Source organism: Alligator mississippiensis, chromosome 8 (genome assembly GCF_030867095.1).
Source record: "Alligator mississippiensis isolate rAllMis1 chromosome 8, rAllMis1, whole genome shotgun sequence".
Classification (NCBI taxonomy): domain Eukaryota; kingdom Metazoa; phylum Chordata; order Crocodylia; family Alligatoridae; genus Alligator; species Alligator mississippiensis.
The window spans coordinates 13,204,668-13,226,910 of NC_081831.1; the positions used below are offsets into that span (position 1 = coordinate 13,204,668).

Consider the following 22,243-nt stretch of genomic DNA (forward strand, 5'->3'; position numbering starts at 1 on the left):
ACACTACTACTGATTTTGGTACAATTGGTCGGCTCTACCAAGAAGCCAAAGGCTGACATGAAATGGCGGCAAAACTATTTTTTATTCATAGTGGGTGGCCAAGACAAAACTGAGAAACTAGAATGAGAAAGTTGACATAGCAGTTGTTTGCACTGTGAATAAATGGAATTTAGTTCCATCTGCTGCAAGTGTGTTTGCTGATAATCCTCATCAGTTTTTATTTAAACAAAGAAAATATTTGATTCAACATCTGGTCCTTGTTTAATGGCAAGTACAGTAAACTCAACACAAAAAGAAATGTTACTAATAGTTCTGGTCTTGCAAGATTAGGCCTTATCTGTTCATTGTGTCTAACAAAGCTAAAGAAACTGGAAGGACAAGGCATCTTCTAAACCAGATGTTCTCAACCTTTTTCTTCCTGAGCACCCGCCCTAGCATGCTATAAAATCTCCATGGCCCACCTGTGCCGCAACTGCCCAGCTCCCCAGCCCTGCCTGCACAGCCCCCGATACAGCAAGTGGGGCTTGGAAGTGGGGAGCCCCAGGGCCCCACTCACCTGCACAGAGCCTCATCTGCGTGTCTGCAGCACTGCCTGCATGATGGAGGCTGTGGGGCCGCGTAGGGCAGCCCCCCCCCCCGGGCTCACTTCAGCCCCATGGGAGCCAAGGCAGCTCCTCCTTGTGCCATCATGCTGGGCTGGGTCAACCCCCTGAAATCTACTCCCACCCCTCCCACCCCCAGTTGAGAACCACTGTTCTAAACAGGATTCATTTTCTTTGCCTTCGTGAAAACCAAGGACAGGGTGGTGATGACAGTGTTCGGACAGTATGATGAACACTGTATAATACCTAGGCAGACAGGAGGTTTAAAAGGTGGACCATTTTTAAAAGGTAGACTGTCTGATAATTTGGATAAAAGTTTTGCCAAGGCTAATGGTAATAGAAACATTCTCCGGATAGTCTTCACTTTAGTGAAAACAGTTTATTGAATTTAAGCTCTCTCCTGCAGGGCTTACAAAACCCCACGTCACTACAGCATCTCAACATCTGAAAACCAGAAAGTGCAGTCAACTAGTGCATTGTCGTTGTCTGATTTTTGTAAGCTTCAAAAACTAAGCTAGATAAATTGTGGAAAATCAGCCAAATTTAAAAATCAACTGCCATGCCATCATCTATACAGTTACCAGTGACAAAGAGCAAGTCTGTATGTCTAATATCCATTTTTTGTAACCTATCAGCTTCCCCTTAAAAAAAAAAAAAAGTTACCAAAGTTTATTCAGCTCCAGATATCATTCACTGACTTTAAAAAATCTGGCTTCATTTGAAACCTCCTTATGGAGGAATGCTGTTGCAGTGTTGCCCACTCATGGTATTCCTGAAAATGTAGTTACATATTAAAAAAGCTCGTTTCTAGAATCATTCAATTACACAAAAATCTCATGTTAAAAAGTCAGATTCTAGCCCTGATGGATGCAGGGAAAGGCTTGAAAAGGCTCAAAAAACAGAAAGGCAAATAAAAAAGCACTCAATTTTTGAGAAAGTTTAATAATTTTTTTTTAGTTAAATTTGTGATTTTTGGAGACCTGAATGGACGTGGGTAGTAGTGTTAATATGTTCACTCACAATTCTTCTGTTGCTAATGCAAATAGATGGGGAAGACGGGTATTTTCCTTGACTCCATTAGATATACTTAGAAGACAAAGCTCCTTTACCTTAGCCAGAAGTACTAAAGACTGAAAAATAAACACCGAGAAAAGGCAATCAAGCAATTCACTCATTTTGATTCATAAGGAGAGCCAACCCATTCTGGTGTCTGTATATTGTTTAATGGCAGTTAACATTCTTTAATATCATTATATTATTCTGTTACAGTTTCCTCACACACTGGAAAACTCTATGCACAGTAATTGTATACTTGGAAAATCCTAGGTAAAGAAATGATCACTATGTAAAGGCAAAAATAGATCAAGAGAAATATGCTCAGAATTGCACAATGCTATTTATCTGAAGAGTCACTTGCTGCATTTGCCCTTTTTTGCTCAGAGAAAAGCAGAGCTTAGATCCAGGCTTGGTTCAATGCGAATTTCCAGATTATTCCAGTTTTACACCCAAAGCTTTTCTTTTTTTGGGGGGGGGGGGAGGTTGGAAATATAGGGATTTCAGTACCCTGCCTCTGAAGATGACCAGATGCTTCAGAAAGTAATGCTTAATGATCTGCCCACAAGAAGTTTCTTCTTAATGCCCCTCAGGTACAGGTCGCTTTATGCCCCAAAACATGAGGATTTATATCACTTCCAAATGGACTGAAAGAACAGCTTTCTTCCTCAAAAAGCAGCATTTGTTATAGCTGCAATAAAGTGAATTAATTTATTCTATTACCTTTTGTTAAAGACTAACAGCCCTACTGTGTCACCATGCACACAAAACCCTACTGTGGCTCTGTGGACAGTGTTACTCGCTGCTAAGGACACTGGTTGCATGGATGATTTTGGGAGTCTCTCTCCAGCCAAGCAGAGTCAGGGATAGAGGGTTCAAAGGCAGGGATGGAGTAAGTGCCACAATAAGGCTTCAATTGCTTAACTCAGAGCTGAATTGGGGCCCCAGCCCCTTAGCTCCTGGCCTGCATTGCACTTCGCATTACCTGTTTGGCAGCTTAGGGAATGGATCTGTAATCTCAGAAAGGGTCTTGTCCCCTGCCAACAGGGAGAGTAATATAGTATATAACAACAACCTCCATTTATAGTGACATTTAATGTTAGCTTGAAAGCCCTTTTCACAGTTGCGTACTAATAACACCACAGAAGAAACAGAGGCACGGAGACTCACCCAAGGGCATTCAACAAGTCAGTATATCCAGGAAGAGAATCCAGTTGTAACTCATCTGCTACCTGGTAGACACTGTCACCTCCCAAGGTTTGCCACTTCATGCACTGTTGAAGCATGGGGTAGGGAGACACTTATTCAGGTATACACGAGAAAAACAAAAAACTCAGGGTCACCTTTACTTGATGAATATACTGGAGGAGGGCCAGAGGCAGTGAGAGCTTTACTACAGACAACTGGGATAAAGAGAGTGCCCACATGTGTCCAATGCACCATCTGCCCAACATTCATCCTTGGAAGGAATACAAACAACTCCTTTCATCTGAAATAGGACAGGGGGCATGCTCTGTGGTTCTCACACAAGGCAAGGGTTCATTTGAAGCTGAGGGGAATGCTGTGTGTGGAAGAATCATTGTTCAGCCCAAGATGAGGGAGAGATGTTGGCCCATTGAAGACATTATGAAAATATCCTCTACTCTTTACTGAAAGTATTAAGCAGTGATGCAGAGAGATGGTTAACCTCCTATTTCTCTCACTACATTATGGACTATGGCTTCTCCATAGTTCAGGCTGATTCTAGTGTTTTTTGCTTGTACGTCAATTTTTTAATACTGACCGCCTCCAACTTCATAAAAACTAAAACAATTTCCATGATGTGTCATAGATGTCTCACGCTAAGGCAGAGATTTCAGGAAAAGCTAGACATAAATCCAACAAGCTATTCTGGGAAGATTCAAAACATGAGCAGCGAAATCCTGTTTCTGTCAAGTCCGGTGCCAAAACTTCCATGAACTTTTAACAGGTCCAACATTTCACCAACATACTTGGAGACTTTCCTAATACTTTTTTTTTATTGCTCCTATTATTTCAAGAGCCATCATGTAAAGAAGTTCTGACCTGGAGAAGATTTAGTGCACCTTTGACTACTTGCAGCAGGTTGGCTCATCATACTTCGGTATTTGGGGGCGTAAGTGCCGTTTTCACTGAGTATCTTGATTTGCGGCTGCTTTTAATCGCAGAATTCTATTAAGGATTAAGTCAGTGATTCTCAACCAGGGGTCCATGGCCTTGAGATCCCTTCAAGGCTGCCACAGGATGTCATGCAATATTAGTACTATTAGGTGTGCAAACAGGATTCACAATATAAACCCAGAGATTTCAAATAGGAATCCATAGCACTAAAACATTCTGACCTACTGTGGGCTTCCTGAGTTCTTTGCAATAACAAGACAAATATTTTTCTGTAGTCAAAAAACAAGTGAAAACTAAGAGCTGGCATTTTCTGAGGGGTGTCTTGAGTCTAAGAAAGGATGCGTTCTAAGCCTAAAATGGTTAAGAACCACTGTATTCTAAGGGCTTTTCCTTGAACATACAGGTTTCCCTTGCCAACCGCTGGGGTTAGGTTCCTGAAAGTTCCCGTGGTTGACAAAACTGTGGTTGGCAAGACAAAAGGCTTATGGGAAAAATGGCAGGTGGCGAGCTGATGCGTGGCCACGGAAAACCGTGGTTACACAAAACTGTAAAACGTGGTAGCCAAAATGGTTTATAGAATATTAAGTGTGGATACTCAAAACCGTGGTTGGCGGGGAAAACCTGTATTGCAACACATTTACCATCCTAACGCCAGGTAACTTATCTTGAGAATATATGAGACATATATAATCCCCATTGTAAGTGGATAAAATTTGACTCGCTTGCACCAGGGTTGATTTTGACCCTATGTGTTTTTTCTCTATGCATACAGTACACAATATAGTATGCAGAAAGCTGTAAGAGGTAGGTAATAAACTAGTACTAGAAAAAATAAACTTATAGAAATGCATGTAATAGAGACAGGGAGGAGATGGAATTACTACAGTACGTTGATGTAACAGGCAGTAATGCATTGCATCCGTTGTGTTCATAGGGGAGGTGTGAGAAAAATGTCTTAGGAAATCTTGTCTAATATCCTGAAAATTCTACTTCCCTTTCCACCATTTCCAGAAAGGATATTTATTCACGATTTCTATTCAAGGTATATTGGTGAAAAAAATATTAATAAAGGGCTAATTAACTGTCATAGATTCATAGACACTAGAGCTGGAAGGGACCAGCCCCCTGCCCAGGGGCAGGAAGTCATCAGGGTCATAAGATCCCAGCAAGAAAAACATCCAAATGTCTCCTGAAGGTGTTCAAGGTAGGCGCTTGAACCACCTTCGGGGGCAGTCTATTCCAGGCCTTGGGGGCTCGGACAATAAAGAAGTTCTTCCTTACGTCCAGCCTGAAATGGTCATGGAGGAGTTTGTGACCATTCGACTTTGTCATCCCTTGGGGCGCTCTGGTGAACAGACGTTCCCCCAGATCCTGGTGAGCACCCGTGATAAACTTATAGGTGGCCACCAGATCACCCCTGAGCCTGCACTTTTCCAGGCTGAAGAGTCCCATGGCTCTCAGCCTCTCATCATAAAGTCTGTTTTCCTGACCTCTGATCATGCGCGTGGCTCTTCTCTGCACCTTCTCAAGCTTCTCCACATCCTTTTTGAATTGTGGAGCCCAAAACTGGATGCAGTACTCCAGCTGTGGCCTCACCAAGGCTGAGTACAAGGGGAGTGTCATAGGTTGTGAGAGGCAAACATGTCAATGGGTTGCATTTTGCCATGGCTGACAGCTTTAACACCTTCTCCTGATGTACCAGAAACCGTGCGACATGTACTACTTACATTTTTGGACACACATTGACAATTAATTTAGGGATAAACATCTGTGCAGGATGCTGGACTAGGTGACCTCTGAGATCCCTTCCTACCCTCTGATTCTATGATTACTTGTTTATTAACCCTGTATAAACTACCTCAGGAAGTACGACTATCATTAAGGTATGATTGGTTTCTTTTAGGAGCTTGAGATTTTAATGTGCTAAAGTTCCAAACAAAGAAGAGTTGTAACATAAAATATAATAAAAATCCTGCAGAGATGAATTTAAAAGTTTCAATCAGCTAAATAAATCGTTTCTAGGGTCACCTAATAATGTCGCTATTAAAAATGAAATGGCAAAACCACTTCTACGAACACTGTTGCTGTTTTAGTATCTCCAGGCAAGGGTACCAGCAGCATCTTCTCGCTAGGGGATGATATTTTATCTTTCTGGCTTGGACACAATGGAGCCCTCTAGATGTGACCTCATCAGCGTAGGAATGGGGGCTTCCTGCCGTGTCTCATGAGATCACATTTGTTTGCTTGCTTTTATGCTCAGATGTGGGCCTTCTGTGATAAGGCTGAGTGAGGCACAGTGGTAACAGTGTTGGGGAAGATTATAGTGCTGCTGTATAAAGTACTGTGTTTGTATAACACTGTGCCATCTAGGCAGCTTTCCTCCAGAAAGTCCATTTTGAATCATCCTCCCTGATCGTGCTCAATAAGGCACACTGCAGAGTAACAATGGTACAAGTGGTCAGTAAGATTATCTCCTCCAGGCCACACATGAGGAGCTGGTAAGATGCCCCATCTTAAAAAATGCCCAGTTTACACCTCCCCCCACCCCACACACAATATTTAGCTTGTACTAGCACACTTCGTGAACAGCGCTTTACTGAGGAAGTTGGAATCCTGGCCCCCATTTTACAGATGGGAAACCTAAGGCACAGAGAAGTGCTATGACTTGCCTAGGGTCACCACGCAGGCCAGATGACTGCACCAGGAATAGAACCCAGGTTCTTCTGAGTTCCAGTCCAGGGCTTCTACCTACCAGGAAGCTTCTTCTATTCCTTAATTCCCTGGGTGACCAAAAGCACAGGCTGGAGAGGCGGAGTTGTCACAGCTAGAGAAGGCTATCAAGTGCAAATGACAGCTACAGCAAACTATCACAAGAAAGATGCATTTTGGGTCTCCTTTGTGCCAAATACCCTGCAAGTTACCTCCGCTTTAGCACCGACACACAGTCCCTCTTCAGCGGCCCAAGCTGCAGGTGGGCATCTACGCTTTCAAGGAAAAAGGCTGGTTTGAGGTTATATGCGAACAGGGATGGGAACTGGTGATTGATCTTGTTCTGGAATGGGTCAAACATGCCCTTCTTAAAGCGGGAGACCTTGAGCTGCTGGAGACACGTCATCTTGGAATCCTTGACCCCGAAGAATGTCAGGGCCTTCTCGGAGTATTCTAGGTACACCCCGATGGTGTGGAAGAATGGCTGCTGGATGACAGATTCAAAGCCACCGAACCAGGCCACGTAGTTCTGTCCGTTCCACTGTAGGCAGCAGGACTTCTCGTTCCTCCCGAGACGACCTCTGTCATAGGACTCCCGCGAATTGAAGTCATCGGTAATGACCCCGATGCTCACCCAGCCATCGATGATTTCCACCTCCCAGTAGTAGTTGCCCCGGTTCATCATGTTTTCGCCCAGCACCTGCTCGCAGTTGATGAATCTGGTTGAGCTCTCAGGGTAGGCAATGGGATTGAGCACGCGTTTGGCCCCTTTGGTTCCAAAGAGCTGGATGAACTTGTCTGCAGTGTCGCTGTCCAAATCAATGATGAAGGCAACTGGGTAGAAGGGGAGAAGGGAGAGAATCAGAGTGGGATCCTTCCTTGATTCCCAAGTGATGAGTTGCAGTGCTACCACTTCTATTTTCTTGCTAGTGCTCTCTGGTTCTTTCCCATCGTCAGAACATCGAAGCCTATTCCTATTATAAAATGATTTCTCCCCACACAACCATTTCCATCCCTTGACCCCAGGACAAATAATCTCCATTTAGTCACTAGCCCAAGAGACAGTCTGACCACTGCATGTTGCATCTGGGCTTAGAAAGACCACAAGAGGGGAATTCCAGAGCAGAGAGCCCTGCTCTGAGAACTTCCTGCCACCCCCACCCCAGGAATTTAACTCTGGACTCAGAAACAAAATGTAATTGTGCTGATTGCATCCAACATATACACTGCCAGGTCAGGCATTGTATTAAACAGATCAGACACAGAATGGCAGAATGGTTATTACAGGGGCCAGCAGTACGTACTAAAGAGGGCTGCTTAGCACAGTGGAGGTGACTTCTCAACTTAGCATATGCATGGAACCATGCAAAGCTTTTTAATGCTACCAAAAAAAAAAAAGCCTAACACCAACCCTACTATCCACCCCCTCAAACTGATACTAAATCTCTGAGAATGAGAATCTGACTAAGAGCCGTGTGTGGCAGTTGACTTCAAAGGGATTAACATATCCTTACTGCTGGCAGGAGCTGGTGACCTGTGGATACCATGCCTCAGACCACTAGTGACTGGAGCAGCAGGAATGCAAGATAAAGTTTGCAGCAAGGGACCTGGTTGATGGATATTCACAAAACAGGAGCTCAAGTGGAATATGGATTATGGTATATCTGCCTCCCCCCTCCCCAGGAATAACACAAATCTCTGAAGCAAAAGAGATCCAGGTTGCTAAACAAATGGGAAAGAGTCAAAGAAAAGGGGATAGGAGTGTCTTTGCATTCCCTGTGGAGTGGGCCCAGCCTATTTTTGCAAAGGGTCACCTTCCTCTACACAGCATGACTTGGAAGACCTTAACGCTACAAGCTCACCCTTGGATTTGTAAGGCCAGGTCTGCTCAAAGGGGTGAGAAGTAGAGGATGGAGTCAGGGGAATAAAAAGGACATCAACATGTACGTGTAGCAGAGCTGTAGCTCCATGCAATAGATGCAAGCTTCACTCCCCTCCCACACCTGCAAGTTAGGGCTCTCACGCCCTGTCTGAATAGAATCAGTCCCTCTTGTTTCGATCGAGTCTTTCCTCGCCCTCTGACCTATGCAACCAATCTTTCTATGGCAGCTCACCCAGCACAACACAATACTCTGAGTGTCAGTAACAAGCTCTGAATAGGGCAACTTTTCAACCTCTTTAGTTAACATGGCCTTTCCCTGGACTCTTTTTCATGTCTGTCTTATTCAGAATTTTCTTTAGCCACTCAGTCTAGTCAACCAGGAAATCATTCATCTGCTGAAAGCGAACAAAAACAGGTCACAGGAAACATGGACTTATACTTTTTCTGACTACAAATGAAATAGTAGCAGGGGTTCTAATCCAGTTAAAGAGAGAATCAAATTAAACAATAATGGAAATAAAGTGGAAAATATTTTGCAAGCAACAGATTCTTGGCCAGCTTTCCCAGGGCCGTTTTGGGAGCGCCACAGATAAGTCCGTTTTTGCAGGCGTTCGTTAGAAAGTAAACTCTAGCTACACAGTGTTTATCACAGCCACACTGCTCCAGATATTAGCAGTTGTGAGAACAGGAAGTTTACATGCTGTCTGGCTTTCAGCACACAGGGGAAACACAACGCTGGCCTTAGCAACAAAAGCCAAAGCAAAAGTCAATGTCTTACATTTCAGGAAATAGTCTCGTGTTTCTGAACAGGCTGGATTGCTCGGTTTATCTGAGAGTTGGGGCTCAGCAATTACTGCAAGGAGAAGAGAAAAAGGCTTCAGAAGGTTACATATACAGCAAAGGCAATGGAGTGGACAAGCCATCAGGAACTGATGCTGCTTTTGCTACTGCGGGCAGATGGCTTTCCAGGTGGGGTGCAATATTCAGTGTACCCCACAGGGAGGCCTGCTTCAGGTTGGGGATGCATTCCCCATGCCTGCCTGTGGTCTGGTGTGTTTTTAACATATAAAGCGGAGAGGGGGGAAAAATGCCTGCAAGACACTGCAATATGCATAAGGGGTCCCTTCAGACTGAGCAGACAGGGAGGCTCAGGACGAACAAACCAACCCTGTCCTGAAAGCCATGTAATGCTAGGGTGAGGTGGTTACGGAGCTGAGTAAGCCCAGCAGCGCCTGTTAGCTTGGCCTTACCAGCGACCAGCAGCCGCACACAGGGGCTCTGACAGGTCTACAGGAACAGCAGGGCTTTTAACCACCACCGGAAAACAGCCTGAGCCTTGCGTAGCTTCAACCTTTTAACCCCCTCAGGCTGGAGAGCGCGGAGAACAAAGCTCGCCTGTGTGAAAAGGTTTGCCTGTGTTCACAAGAGACAAGTCCCCTTTCATAGGAGGCCGCCTTGGATGCGCTCTCCTCACCGCAGGGCCCCGCCTAGCAATACATCTGTTTGTTGCCTTTTGATTATCTAGTCGTCGCGGAAAACTCATAAAACCCATGAAAGCGAGGTGCGAGACCAGACAGCCAAGGCAGAGCTATTATTATGCAGTTGGACAGTAACCACACTGTATGCCTTCCAAGGCTGCTAGGGAGGGGGCCGGAGATCCCCCACGGCCATCCCCTCGGGTACCCTGGTTTCCTGCATGCATTTGCTATTTATAAAAGCTCAATGCTGAGTCCACAGAGCTTCTGTGCTTCTTGTACATGCTGGGGGCGGCTTGGAGCTGAAGGGAGCTCAGAGGAGCCAGCGAGGGGCTAGCGTGGGCTGTGTCGATACAAACCTTCTTGCATGTCGTGGAAACCAGCCCCGTCAGCCCCTTTCCCCAGCAGCTGGTCCCACTGGCTCTTGCAGGCCGTCACGAGCAGCTCCTTCACGGCGCACACGACCTGGCTGGACTTAGTGAAGCTCAGCTCCTTCTGGAAGCTCGGACCTGGGGAATTATTTTCCTCGGCTGCTATTTTTAACGCCTGGAACTCCTGAGTCAAAAAGACAGGATTTCAAAAGATTTCAACAACCCTGGGCTGCGCGTTGTTCCACAACCACACCCTCTCCCAAAACGCTAGGCAGCGGGCCGCTCCAGGACCTGGCATGCAGACATGCATGCAACAGGGAGGAGACCGCTTTTCTGGCCACGTGTTCCTGGCACCTTGTCTTAAATCAACGGCATCTCTGGAGCAAGAGCATCATGTGGAACAGGATCTTTTCCCACAGAGGTCCCTGCCCTCGGTTCCAGAGCTGGAAACAGGCCCCTCTGCAGAGGCTGCCCCCAAGCCAAGAGCCGCATCGTGGTTAGACTAATGAATGGCACGTGCTCACAATAACTGCCCTTCAGCATTCGGACAATGGCAAGAGGTGTCTCAGTTCATGCGTGACCTATAAAACAGGGTCAAGCTTCCTAATTCGAGGTGACTGGAAAAGCCTGATCCCAGGCCTGCTGAGAGTCAATCAGGATCAGGTCAAAAAAAACGCAACACAAAACAGGCCTGTGCTTTTGCATGCCGCCTCTTCCCACAAGCTCCAGCTGTGCTTCCTATTTCTGTTCACCTCAGACCTGAAGAGTGTCCCCTGAGGGTGCACAATCCTAGTGGCTTTGGCTATACATTGCCATACAGCAGAACCAAATCCCTTTTATGCCTGCAGTGTCACTCCCACTACAGATCGCTAGCCTATTCTGCCCTTGGCCAGCTCCTGGTCCTTTGCTCTTCAGCATTGTATCCTGTTACATCAGAGCATTGGATAAGGACATCCCCAGGGACACCAGCCACCCAGTCCTCTTCTGCTCCAGCCACACCAGCCCTCAATACTGTCCACTTCATCCACTCCCACAACCCTTCCCCTCCGCTCTACAGAAAGTTACTCTCTAGAGGCCCAATCCAAAGCCCACTGGAGGAGTCCATGGGAAACTTCCCACTGACTTCAGAAGCTTTGCACTGGACTCTAATTCAGTGGGAGGCAGGCATGCCAGAAATTAAGCCCATACCTTTCCTGAATGCCACTCAAATTCCCTTCCCCTACCCAATCCACTGCTCTGCCTTCTGCTCCCTTACCTGTGCTCCCTGCCTTGTCTGCTGTTCTGCTTTCTGCTCCTGCCCTATGTCACCATGCTGCTTGTCCCCTCTTTGATCTGCTATGTGCCACACACAGAGGATGCCAATGTTACAAGTTAGCTACCCCTGCTCTAGTTGAATAATGGATTAACCGACAGCTGTGTTAAGTTTAGGGGGAGAGCTTTAAAGAGTTGTGGTGTCTCCCCAGCCCTCCCCATTCAACGTCTACGTGAACCGAATCGGACTGAGATTAGGTCCCCAGGTCGTGGAGATGTTTAACTCTTCCCTTTCCCTTGCCCCTCTCCTAGCATGGTTCCAACTCACCTGTAAGAAGCAAAGGGCATCCGTGCTGGAAACTTGCTCCAGGTTCTGCTTGCATTGGGATAGCTTGGCACGTCTCTCCTCCTTCTGTCGGAGGTACTCTTCAGCCTCAGTCAACATGGATTGCTCATCATCCTCAATGAAGGTAGCCACCTCTTTCTGGAAGGTCTCCAGAGCTCTGGTTGCCACAGCAAAGAGCTTGCTAACTATGTCCTTCTCCTTCAAGGCAGTGCTCTGGGAAGAATGGGATTTGCAACGTGTTTATAGATAGCCTTTTCCTTTTCTAGGGGTCCATTTCCATTCCTTTTCCATTTCATCTAGGGATCTCTATCCACATTACAAGCAGCCCAGTTCACCGAGTTCTTGTCTGCACCAAGCTGTTCTGCACATTACAAGTCACCACTTGCTGAAGTGCAACATGCTACACTGGCCTAGCTTCAGGGGTGTCCAAAACACACCTCAATCAGCACGGGCAAGGTCTGAGCTACACAATACCTCTCACATTATCAATGGGGAAATGGGGCCATACAGAGGTAAAGGTTTTCACTCAAGGCCAGCCAGTGAGTCACAGCAGAGGCAGGAACAGAACCCGATGGTTCCCACTGTGCTCCTTTGTGAATCACAGAGTATTGTTGCATCTGTCATTTTAATCACTTTACCCCGCACTTCCCTGGCCCCTCCCACTTGGAAATGGCGCATCAGTATTTTCTCCTCTGGTTGGGTTTGCTGTTACACATATAGATACAGAGGATGCTGAAATCTATGGAGGCTGGTCCAGCATCTTCCCTAACAGATCAGTAACCCAGAGTGCAGGAAACTGGGAAATAGTAAAGAGGAATGGGTAAAAGACAACTTGATCCTACAGTGACTGCCCCGCAGAAAACTTAGGCATGTAGGGCTGGAATTGTGAACAACACTGCTCTGGGAACCACCCCTAACAGCAAACCTCCTGGGAGGGACATCTTTGCATCAGCTAATGACTGATGCCCTCATTCACAGAGTGGCTTTTCTCCACTCCTATATAAGCACTGTCCAGGATTGGAGACCATGCATCATGTTAGGCCGCTCACTATCAGATGGATATTGGGGAGTCAGATATTTAGGGTGATCATCACCACAGTTCCAAAGTACTTGAGCTCTTTTGATCTGGACATAAGGAAAAACTTCTTTACCGTCAAAGTCTCCAGAGTCTGGAATAGATTCCACCCAGAAGCGGTGCAAGCACCTGCTCTGGATACCTTTAAGAAATGCTTGGATGCGGTGATCTGACCTCCTGCCCCTTGGGCTGGACCCAATGATTTCATGAGGTCCCTTCCAGCCCTAATGTCTATGAAAAAAACACCTCTGGTACTAGGGAGTTGTGCTGTGTCCTGAAGACAACCTCTGACCTGCCTATTTCCAATAGCAGAGGGTGCTTGTAGGATGAAGTTCAGAGGGGAGGTGGACAGGAGCAGATCTTTCAAGTTCAGCTTTACCCCTGAGGCAAGGTCCTCTTACCTTGATGAGTTCCACAGTCTTCCTAGCCTGTGCAATGACGACTCCCAGCTCATCCAGCTGATTCTCTACATCGCTCAGGATTTTTGGTCGCTGGGCCTTTCAAGAGAAAGGAGGAAAACAGAACTACTGACAGGTCCATTAGCTGTCACACCTGAAAGCATGTTTGGGACCCATGCCCTCTGAGAGAGATTGTCTGCAGGGATCCACAGGCATCCTCCAGATTTCAGCTTACAACTCTGTTTTCATTTTAACCCTTGCTCCTCACCCTCCCTCTAAATTCTATAAATCAAAATCTACCAGGCTGAAAAATAGGGAGGATGCCTCTGAGGCTAAGGGAAAAGTTTCCTACGAAGTTTCAGACAAATTGAGTGGGAGGATTCTGAAGCAATGGCCTCCCCAAATCCTGCAGGAGCTTAGCCCTTTCTTGCTCATTTCTAACTCAAACAGCAGCTATGCTGAAGACACCCATGGACTTGCAGCCTGTGCTAGAGACTGTCTATGGGACTGGGGCTCTGCTGGGACACAAGGAAGCTATCTGGGCTTCATTTTTGCAACCATGTGTGGGAACTAACACTGTGGCAAGGCAGTCTAAGCCTGGCATACCAAGGGGTTTGCCTGATTGGAAGGAGCCTTTTCACAGGCTAACAGGTAACCAGCTGCACCGTTCACACCTTATGTCCACTCCTAGCCACTGCTCACTAGCCAGTGAGGGCATTTTCACTGCCGAGAAGGGCTCTGAACAAGCACTGACTCACTGCTTGGAAAACACCAAGTGATGTTCCATTGCACTCCTATGTTCACTGGCTGAGGGAGATGACCTGCCAGGCCCATCACCAGGGAGCTGGGAGGAGAAGGACACTTATAGGGGAGGTGAAACAGGATTGCTCTGGAAGTGGCAATAACTGGGTGGAGGCTGTTGGAGTGGGCAGGGTAGCATGATGTCGCCACAATACAACTAATAATTCCAATTAAGGCCTCCCTACTACACCAGACCAAATCCTTGCCACACTAACAACTGTTACAAAAGCCAATTCTCTTCCTCTGGTGTCCAGGACAACAGCAGGAACAAAATTCACACTCTTGCGGGAGACTCTCCATTAAGCACGAGCAATACAATTAGCTCTGTGCCAACCACACACAACATGCACCTCCTTCCCCTGTCAGACTAGAAGCAGCAGCAGAGTCGACAGGAGGCGAAAACAAGAGATGGAAAGGCACAGGCAACTCCTTTAACAGCCGTCTCTTCTTGCACCTCACCTACATTACCCATGTCCTCCTCCTCTAGGACTTGGTATTGGTGCCCCACAATGGGTGAGAAGGGATATATGGTGGGACCTGAAGGAAAGACGGTCATGGGACAGGAGAAAGTGTAGAAGGGACAGAAGAAAGACTGAAAGTGTTGCCATGGCTTCTGGATCAGACAGGATTGCTAAGACCTGCCGGGGGGGTTGTCATTCAGCTTCTAGCTATCAAGAGTCCTACTGCCCCCATCTTCCTTGCACCTTTAACATCCTTCCATTTAAACAACACCTGGAAATCAAATGCAAGACTTCTGTTAAATACAGAACAAGTGTTGCAGCCATATGCCAACGCCACATGCTTTAGACACCCTTTGAGAGCTGGCACGTGTCATTCTTGATCGCTCCCAACCAATGTAGAAGAAAGCCTCTCGTTGCTCCTTAAAATAGCATTATCTTCACTGCAAAACACATGCATCTAAGCATGTGTGTGCGCCACATCAGAAGCACCATCCTCTTTCTGCACTTCCTGCCATTCTAAAGTTAGCTCTGTGCATCGAGTTGTCAGGGTGATGCTCCATTAAGTGAATGGCAGAGAGGAAGTTAACTCCATGTTTCCTGCAATCAGAGGGCTGAAGCTTAGAGAAGGATGCTCTGCCTTGCTGGAGAGGTGGAAGCAGCCTGGGTTTCTGCCATATAGCAACCTCAGCTCCATGTGAACAGTTTTTTGAGGGTTTGCATAACCACTGAACATATCGAAAGCAGCACAGAAAGAGCACTTCAAGGAAAAAGCCAGCCGCCAACCAGACCACATCAACAGCGTTGTGTGTGCCAGCAGCCGAAGAAGCAAGGAAATCAGAACTTTGGAGAGATCTTATCTGGGGAGGCTGCAGAACCCTTTGGGAGGGAGAGGAAGGGTGGCCGACATGAACGTGTACAATGCTCCAGACTGTTTAAGGACATCTCAGCTGCTGGCTGCCACTTCTATGTCCATGAGCCGGCCCTGCCACCGCCCCCATCCTCCAGTGCATGGTGCTGTCTCTGACTAACCCTCTGGAGCTCTGAGCAGAGGCGAAAGCCACACCTTGGCAATATCAGGCCTCCTATCCCATGCTCTAAGGCCATTCACAGTGAGTAACTACATTAACATCCAAGGGCCAACATCATCCAGTAGACAGCAACTCCAAGCAGCCTGCCTACACATGCTAGGTCCCGTGGGAAGTGTATAGTCTGCCTACAACTGACAGCTTCTTGGACTCTCCTTTTTTTAATGTTCTTTCCACTGCTGTTGGGTAACGAGCAATTAAGGCTCATGTAAACTAAACTGTGTTCTGAAGCGTGCTATGTGGTTACTTATAAATTAGACTTGCGTAGGGAAAACACATGAGAACATGTACCATTAAAGTGGTGGTTATGCTAAGCTGAATGGGATCCTCATAGTTACTTGGCATTCAGAACAGGCGCTAAGATCTAGGCTTGCATGAAACAGCTGCTGTTGTTTTGCAAAGCCCTTTGATACCTCAATGGTAATGCATAGAGTTTTACTAATAGGTTGGACATTGGATTGGTATGGCATGGATTGGATAGAGGTGATCTTAGCTTCTGGCGGGGGGCTGGACTAGATGGGCTCTGGAAGTCCCTTCCAGCCCTACTTCTCCATGATCCTATTTGACTTGCAAAAGTTATAATAAGGGAGAAAATCTCACTGAAGCTGTACAGAAATGGATAGTTTCCAAAATAAGGAACTGTCAAGCTGCTTCTGGATGCTGTTTAATCAGTAAACGTGGTCAGAAAATAACTGGATATAACATAAAGGGTCCTGATTGGAACAAAAGGGAAACATATGTAAAATACTATGTGCTGATGCATGAAAGAGAGGGGGATACTTGAGCAATGCAGGGCCCACTAAGGAGCAACCCCCATGAGAAGACTGAAAGCCACTGGCTTGAAAAAACCTACCTATACCTCAGCACTGGGTAACAGGGCAGAGCCTAGTTATGATCCATCTGCCAACTCCTGGCTCTTTGAACTAAAAGCTGCTCATATATTGTCCTCGAGTTCAGTAACAGAAAGCTGCTTCCATTATGTAAGATAGTGAATTGTGTCTGGACTTTATCAACTGCCTACCAGTGCAAATCATGCTGGAAGCACTCAGCCATGGATAATCAAGGCAGAAAGACTTCTCCATAACAGGACAGTGGCTGAAGAACCCACTGAAATAGGAGTTAGACTTGAATTGTAGGCTCCTTGGGGCAGGGGCTACACTTACTCTGCAGCTGCATGGAGCTTAGGACAATGGGGAGCTGGTCCATGAGAATGCTTGCTACATGTTGCTGCAGTACAATGAATAATTCCAATTAACGCCTCCCTGCTATACTAAACCAAATCCCTGCCACCCTAACAACTGTTGCAAAAGCCAATTCTCTTCCTCTGGTGTCCAGGACAAAATTCACACTCTTGCAGGAGACTCTCCATTAAGCATTAGCAATAAAAGATCTTTGCTAGACACTTTTGATTCTAGCCAACAGAGGGCACCTGCCCGCCCACCGGTTCAATTCTGCCCTTCTCCAACATCAGACAGGGCAGCATGTAGAGACTAACTTGGTCACAAGCTAACTACCTCTCTCTGACATCAGGGACTCTCCTCACCGCTGCCAAGAAGCCAGACTGAGACTGAGAGCTCAGGCCCAGCTTGAGTGAAAATTTGGAAGATGACTCAGCCGCATCTGGGAATGGGAGTGACGGAAAAAGCCCCGGCTGACAGAACACAAAAGCGTAACAGAGCAAGGAACGGAATCCAGTAGCAGAGCCAAAGGAAATAAAGGACCTGAGAAAGAGCCGTGCAGGGACAAAATTCCTCCCAGCCAAGGCACGGGAGTGATGCCAGGGATGGATCTGGCTTGGGATCTCCAGAAGAAACAGGGATCTCCCCAGTTTGCCTCCTCCCCAAGCCCCTGCTCCACATCTCTTGCACATGTAAGTGTCTGGCAGCTCCTGAGGAATCGAGGGCAGTAGCCCGGTGAAATGGTTGTTATTCTTAATTTAAAACTTCTCTGCCCCTGAATTTTGGAACGCGGCCTTTTCCCCTCACTGGGTGTGGAGCCAAAAGACTGTGCAGGACAGAGCCCTGTTTTCAAGTTAACAAGCGCAGCCTGTTCTGGGATTTAGACACACTTTTTTCCCCTGAAGGCAAAGTCCTCCCTTGGCTGTTGAAAGAGTCTCACCTACATGCTGAACTGCCTACAGTGTAACACTGCGGGTTACCAGGGCTGGGTACTTTAATTCCATGAAGCACAAGGGGCCAGACTTTGATCCTAAACTGAAGGAATCAACCAGCCCACCCAGTCTTTTTTTAAACTCAGTGGATATTCCAGCCCTTCGGCTTCCTGCAGACTGTTCTTCAAGGCTGCTCCAGCAGCGTCACTGATATTCTGATTATGCCACCTCCCAGCTCCTCTGCCGTCTCCTTCCTGACCCGCTGTCTGATCCCAGATGCTGTTTCAGTGCTGGAATCACCTAAAGGCTGTTCTATGAATATCCCTCCATCCCCACCCACAGCATCCTTTCCCCTCAAATCCAGAACTGAGCTCCAGTGCTGGGATGTCAGGACACACTGCTTTGCAAATGCATTTCAGCCTCTCCCCACAGCTGCAGCTCACCTACACACGACCTTGCCCATGCTCCTCAGTGCCAACACACAGCCCCTCTGCCCTTCCACCCTGGGGTTATTCCCCGCCTACATCTCTGAGACGCCACTCAGCCCTGGCCCCCCACACAACAAGGTTGTTCTGAACACGCGGCTCTGCCACTGCCCCGCAATCCTCCGGCAGCCCCTCTGCCATTCCAGCTTGGGACTGTTCTCCACCCGCAGCTCAACCCAGTCCTCTGATCTCAGCTTGCAAGTCCTGCCCTGCCCTGGGCTCCCCAAGCCAGCTCTGCTGATCCCCAGGCTCCCAGCTCCCCTCAGCCCAGGGCTCCCCATGCCAACTCTACAGACACCCGAGATCTTGGCTCTCAGCACCCTGCTTCCCCCAGCCCAGAGCTTCCCACATCAGCTCTGCAGATTCCCTGGCTCCCAGCCCCTGCTCCCCACGCCGGCTCTGCCCATACCCCTAGATCCTGGATCTCCACAAGCAGCTTGACCTGTCCTTCTGGATCCCAGCTCCCTACCTCCCCTACTCAGGAGGGCTCCCCCTCCAGATCCCCTCAATCCCAGCTCCCAGCCCCTCCATCCCAGGCCAGCTCTGCTGATATCCCCAGATCCCAGCTCTCCAGGTGCAGCTCAACCTGTCCCTCCAGATCCCTGGATCCCAGTTCCCAGTCCCCTGGCTCCCCACAGCTCTGGTGATCCCCCAAGCCCAGGGATCCCCACCCTAGCTCTGCCAACGACCCTGGATCTCCATGCTCAGCCTGACCTGTCCCTCTGAATCCAGGCTCCCAGCCCCTGCTTCCCCACACCAGCTCTGCAAAACCCCCAGATCCCGGCTCTCCAGGAATAGCTCAAACTGTCCCTCCAAATCCCTGGTTCCCAGCCCCAATCCTCCATCCCAGGGCTCCCTGTGCCAGCTCTGCCAGGATCCCCAAACCCTGGCTCTCCAGGTGCAGCTCAACCCGTCCCTCCAGACCCCTGGCTCCCAGCTCCTGCGTCCCAGGGCTCGCCGGACCCCAGCTCGTCCACCCGGGCCCCCCGCTACCTCCTGGAGGTCGCGCTCCTGCTCGAGGGGCACGACGTCGTGGGCGCGGTGGTCCTGGGCGCGGCAGAGCGGGCAGACGCAGGCGGGGCAGGCGCGGCAGTAGGCGTCGAGGGGCCGCAGGTGGCGGCGGCAGAGCCGCTCCTCGAGGCGGCGCAGCGGCGGCGCGAGGCGGTGCGCGCGGAAGGCGGCGCTGGCGCGGTGCGGCTGCAGGTGCTCGGCGCAGAAGGAGGCCAGGCACACCAGGCACGACCGCGCCGCCGCCGCCGCCTGCCCCGCCGGGCACACGTCGCACAGCACCGGGCCCTCGGCGTCCGCCTGCGCCCCGGCCCCGGCCCCGGGCTCGGGCTCGGGCTCCGCCTCGGGCTCGGGCCCCGGCGCCATGGGGCGGCGCAGCTGCAGCAGCTCGCTCAGCGCGTGGTTCTTGCGGAGCCGCAGCCCGGCCGGGAAGGGCTCCTGGCAGAGCGGGCAGCGCGGGGCGCCCGGCGCCGGCCCGTCGCGGTGCGCGCCCAGGCAGCGCAGGCAGAAGTTGTGTCCGCACGGCAGCGTCACCGGGTCCCGCAGCGCCTCCAGGCAGATGGGGCAGGCGAACGGGCCGTCGGCCGGGCTAGGGGGGCCGCCGCCCTCCATGCCGCCTCCTGCCGCCCGCCCGCCCGCCCGCGCCGGGATCGGGGGCCGGGCTGAGCAAGGGCGGCGCCTCCCCTCCCCTCCCCTCCCCTCCCTTCTGGAAAGAGCAGGCACCTCCGCGCGGGACTCACCTCCTCCCGGCCGGGGCGGGGTGTCCACACAGCCCTCTAGCCGGGGCAGGGTGTCCGCACACATCCCTCTAGCCTGGGGGGTGGGGTGTGTCCAGTCCACACACATCCTTGCACCCTGGTGGGAGGTGGGAATGTGTCCGCACACATCCCTCTAGCCTGGGGAGGAGGGTGTAGACATGGCTGAGCTAAGCAGCCTCTTGGGGAGTTATATCAGGAGAGATTCCTGCTCCCCCCGACAAGCAGGCTGAAGGCAGGGTCGATCTGCACATTATAAAAACAACCAGATGCTCTGTTGGCAGGCTGAAGGCAGGGCTGCTTCCCGGGGGAGGCAGGAGACCCTCCTGATTGCGAGAGCGCGCTCCAAGAGTTTGCTGAGCCCAGCCACGCTCAGCCGGGTGCCAGAAGATGCTTTTAAGGGTGTCGCACAATATTAGCGCTGTTTCTGCAGTGCCATTCACAAGGTAAACCCTGACGGGGCTCCAGAGCATCTAGAAATGTTGGGCGCTGGCAGGGGCTTCCTGAGGACTTTGTAACAGAAACATTGCTCCAGTGTGGCTCCCTAGTCCTGAAAGCAAGTGGGAGCTCAGAGCGGGTATGACCCAAAGGGAGCCCTGAGTCTAAAGAGGTTGAAGGCCACCGATTGAAAACAAATGCCCCTGATTCTCTACCACCAATAGTTGCAAGGGTGAAACAAGATGAAGAATTTGAAAATCAACCAATGCAACCAGTCCCCTTCAAGTTTCATTATCCCAAAGATCTGGGACTAGCAGCCACCACCTTCAGTGAATGTGGCTGTTCTTACTTTCAGCAGACAGGAAAACATGGATGACATCTCTTAGATCAATACTGTCCACAGTCAGGACTTCAACTCCCATATACAGATGTCACTTGCTTTATGATGTAGATGTGTTCATGGAAAACGGCGCATAACTCAAATTCGCATAAAGGGACCCCACTGTACAATGTGACAAATAGGGATACGTCCCAAGACCTCGAACATACTGACCCCCAGACCCATTTCTACCACTTTTACAAGACAGTTTTGGTACTCACCAACAGCAGACTGCACGTAAGCACAGGATGGCTGGGGTGAAGGGGACTCAGCCCCTCCAAACACGGGGCTGCAGGCTCCAGGTGGCTGCAGAAGGGGTGGGGAAGGGCGTGCATGCAGCTGGGATTGCAGCCTGGCAGAGGCGGTTGCTGCTGTGTACTGTGCTTTGTGCCCAGCTGCCCCAGGAACAGCACCACTGGGCTGCGCCCCCCTGCCTGCCTGGTGGTAGGACACACATGGCATCACGCCACTCCCAAGGCAGCTGCAGCTCCAGAAGCACAGGCACCAGCTGCCCTGAGTGGTGGCCAGGGGCGCTGCTGTTGGGCAGCTTCGTGGCTCTCAGCTGACTGCGGACTTCCACTACACCAACCACATAAGAATGAATTTGCCTTGCATATAATGAATTTTTGGTATGAAAAGGGTCATTGCATAACAGTGAATTCGCACATACAGAACCTGCATAAAGCGAGGGAAACCTGTAAAAGCAAAACCTGCCAGCTGTTTGAGAATGAGCCACTACACAACACAAATATGTCTTCACATGCTTGAAAAACTTTGTTCTTCCCTGGAATCGGATACGGGCAATGCTAACATACTCCTGAATGTAAAGAAAGCAAAAAAGAAAGGACAAAAGCTTACTTTTTTCCCAGAAACTCAGATGGGTTTTGAGCAAGTTCAACATTTTAGCTGCCAAGAACATTTATGGTGGCATTAGGGTGATGGTATAGCTGTGAGGGTCCAAGAACTCTGGAAGAGGCAAGGATTTCTTAGGGTGATGGCTTTTATTAGACCAGGTGGGCTGGAATTAGACAAGCTTTTGAATGCAAAACATGCTTCATCTTATGGCAGAGGATGGCATTTCTAATGCTTTGCATCTTTGATACTAATATAGCACACCCAAAATGTACAAAGTCATTTTGTGTTGTAAAGCATTTCATGTCACTGTGTCTCTTGTTCAGCTGTAAAGCATGATCATGTTTTCTGTGTGATTGTTGTATATTGTGTCTCCTCTAGGACTGGAGAGGACCACCTCCCAACCCCACCCCACCACCCCAGAGCATTGCTTTAATATTTCTCAACCGAACCTATAAAACCAGTTTAGTGACTGGCCAAATCCTGGAGTGGTGACCCCCCTTGAATTGATTGGTCTTCATTAGCAGTGTGCGAAAGAGGCTGCTTCTTGATTGGGGCCCTGTGATGA

General features: G+C 49.1%; 1 protein-coding gene across 1 annotated transcript; it reads right to left on the reverse strand.

Annotated features, from left to right (window-relative positions):
* Positions 1–1,524: 1,524 nt before the first annotated feature.
* On the reverse strand, positions 1,525–19,900 carry TRIM47 (tripartite motif containing 47). Its single transcript, XM_019494459.2, has 6 exons — positions 19,237–19,900; positions 13,305–13,400; positions 11,811–12,041; positions 10,220–10,415; positions 9,164–9,238; positions 1,525–7,337 (listed from the first exon to the last, which is right to left on the reverse strand). The coding sequence occupies exons 1-6, from the start codon at positions 19,861–19,863 to the stop codon at positions 6,712–6,714; spliced, it is 1,851 nt and encodes a 616-aa protein (XP_019350004.2). The 5' UTR covers positions 19,864–19,900; the 3' UTR covers positions 1,525–6,711.
* Between the last annotated feature and the right edge of the window lie 2,343 nt (positions 19,901–22,243).

Excerpts from the sequence above, each read along its gene's own strand:
- TRIM47 (XM_019494459.2), bottom strand. The coding sequence starts at position 19,863 with ATGGAGGGCGGCGGCCCCCCTAGCCCGGCCGACGGCCCGTTCGCCTGC. Across the intron at positions 13,401-19,236 it reads AGGAGCGCGACCTCCAGGAG|GCCCAGCGACCAAAAATCCT; the intron begins GTAGCGGGGGGC and ends TTCTCTTGAAAG. Across the intron at positions 9,239-10,219 it reads TTTCCACGACATGCAAGAAG|TAATTGCTGAGCCCCAACTC; the intron begins GTTTGTATCGAC and ends TTCTCCTTGCAG.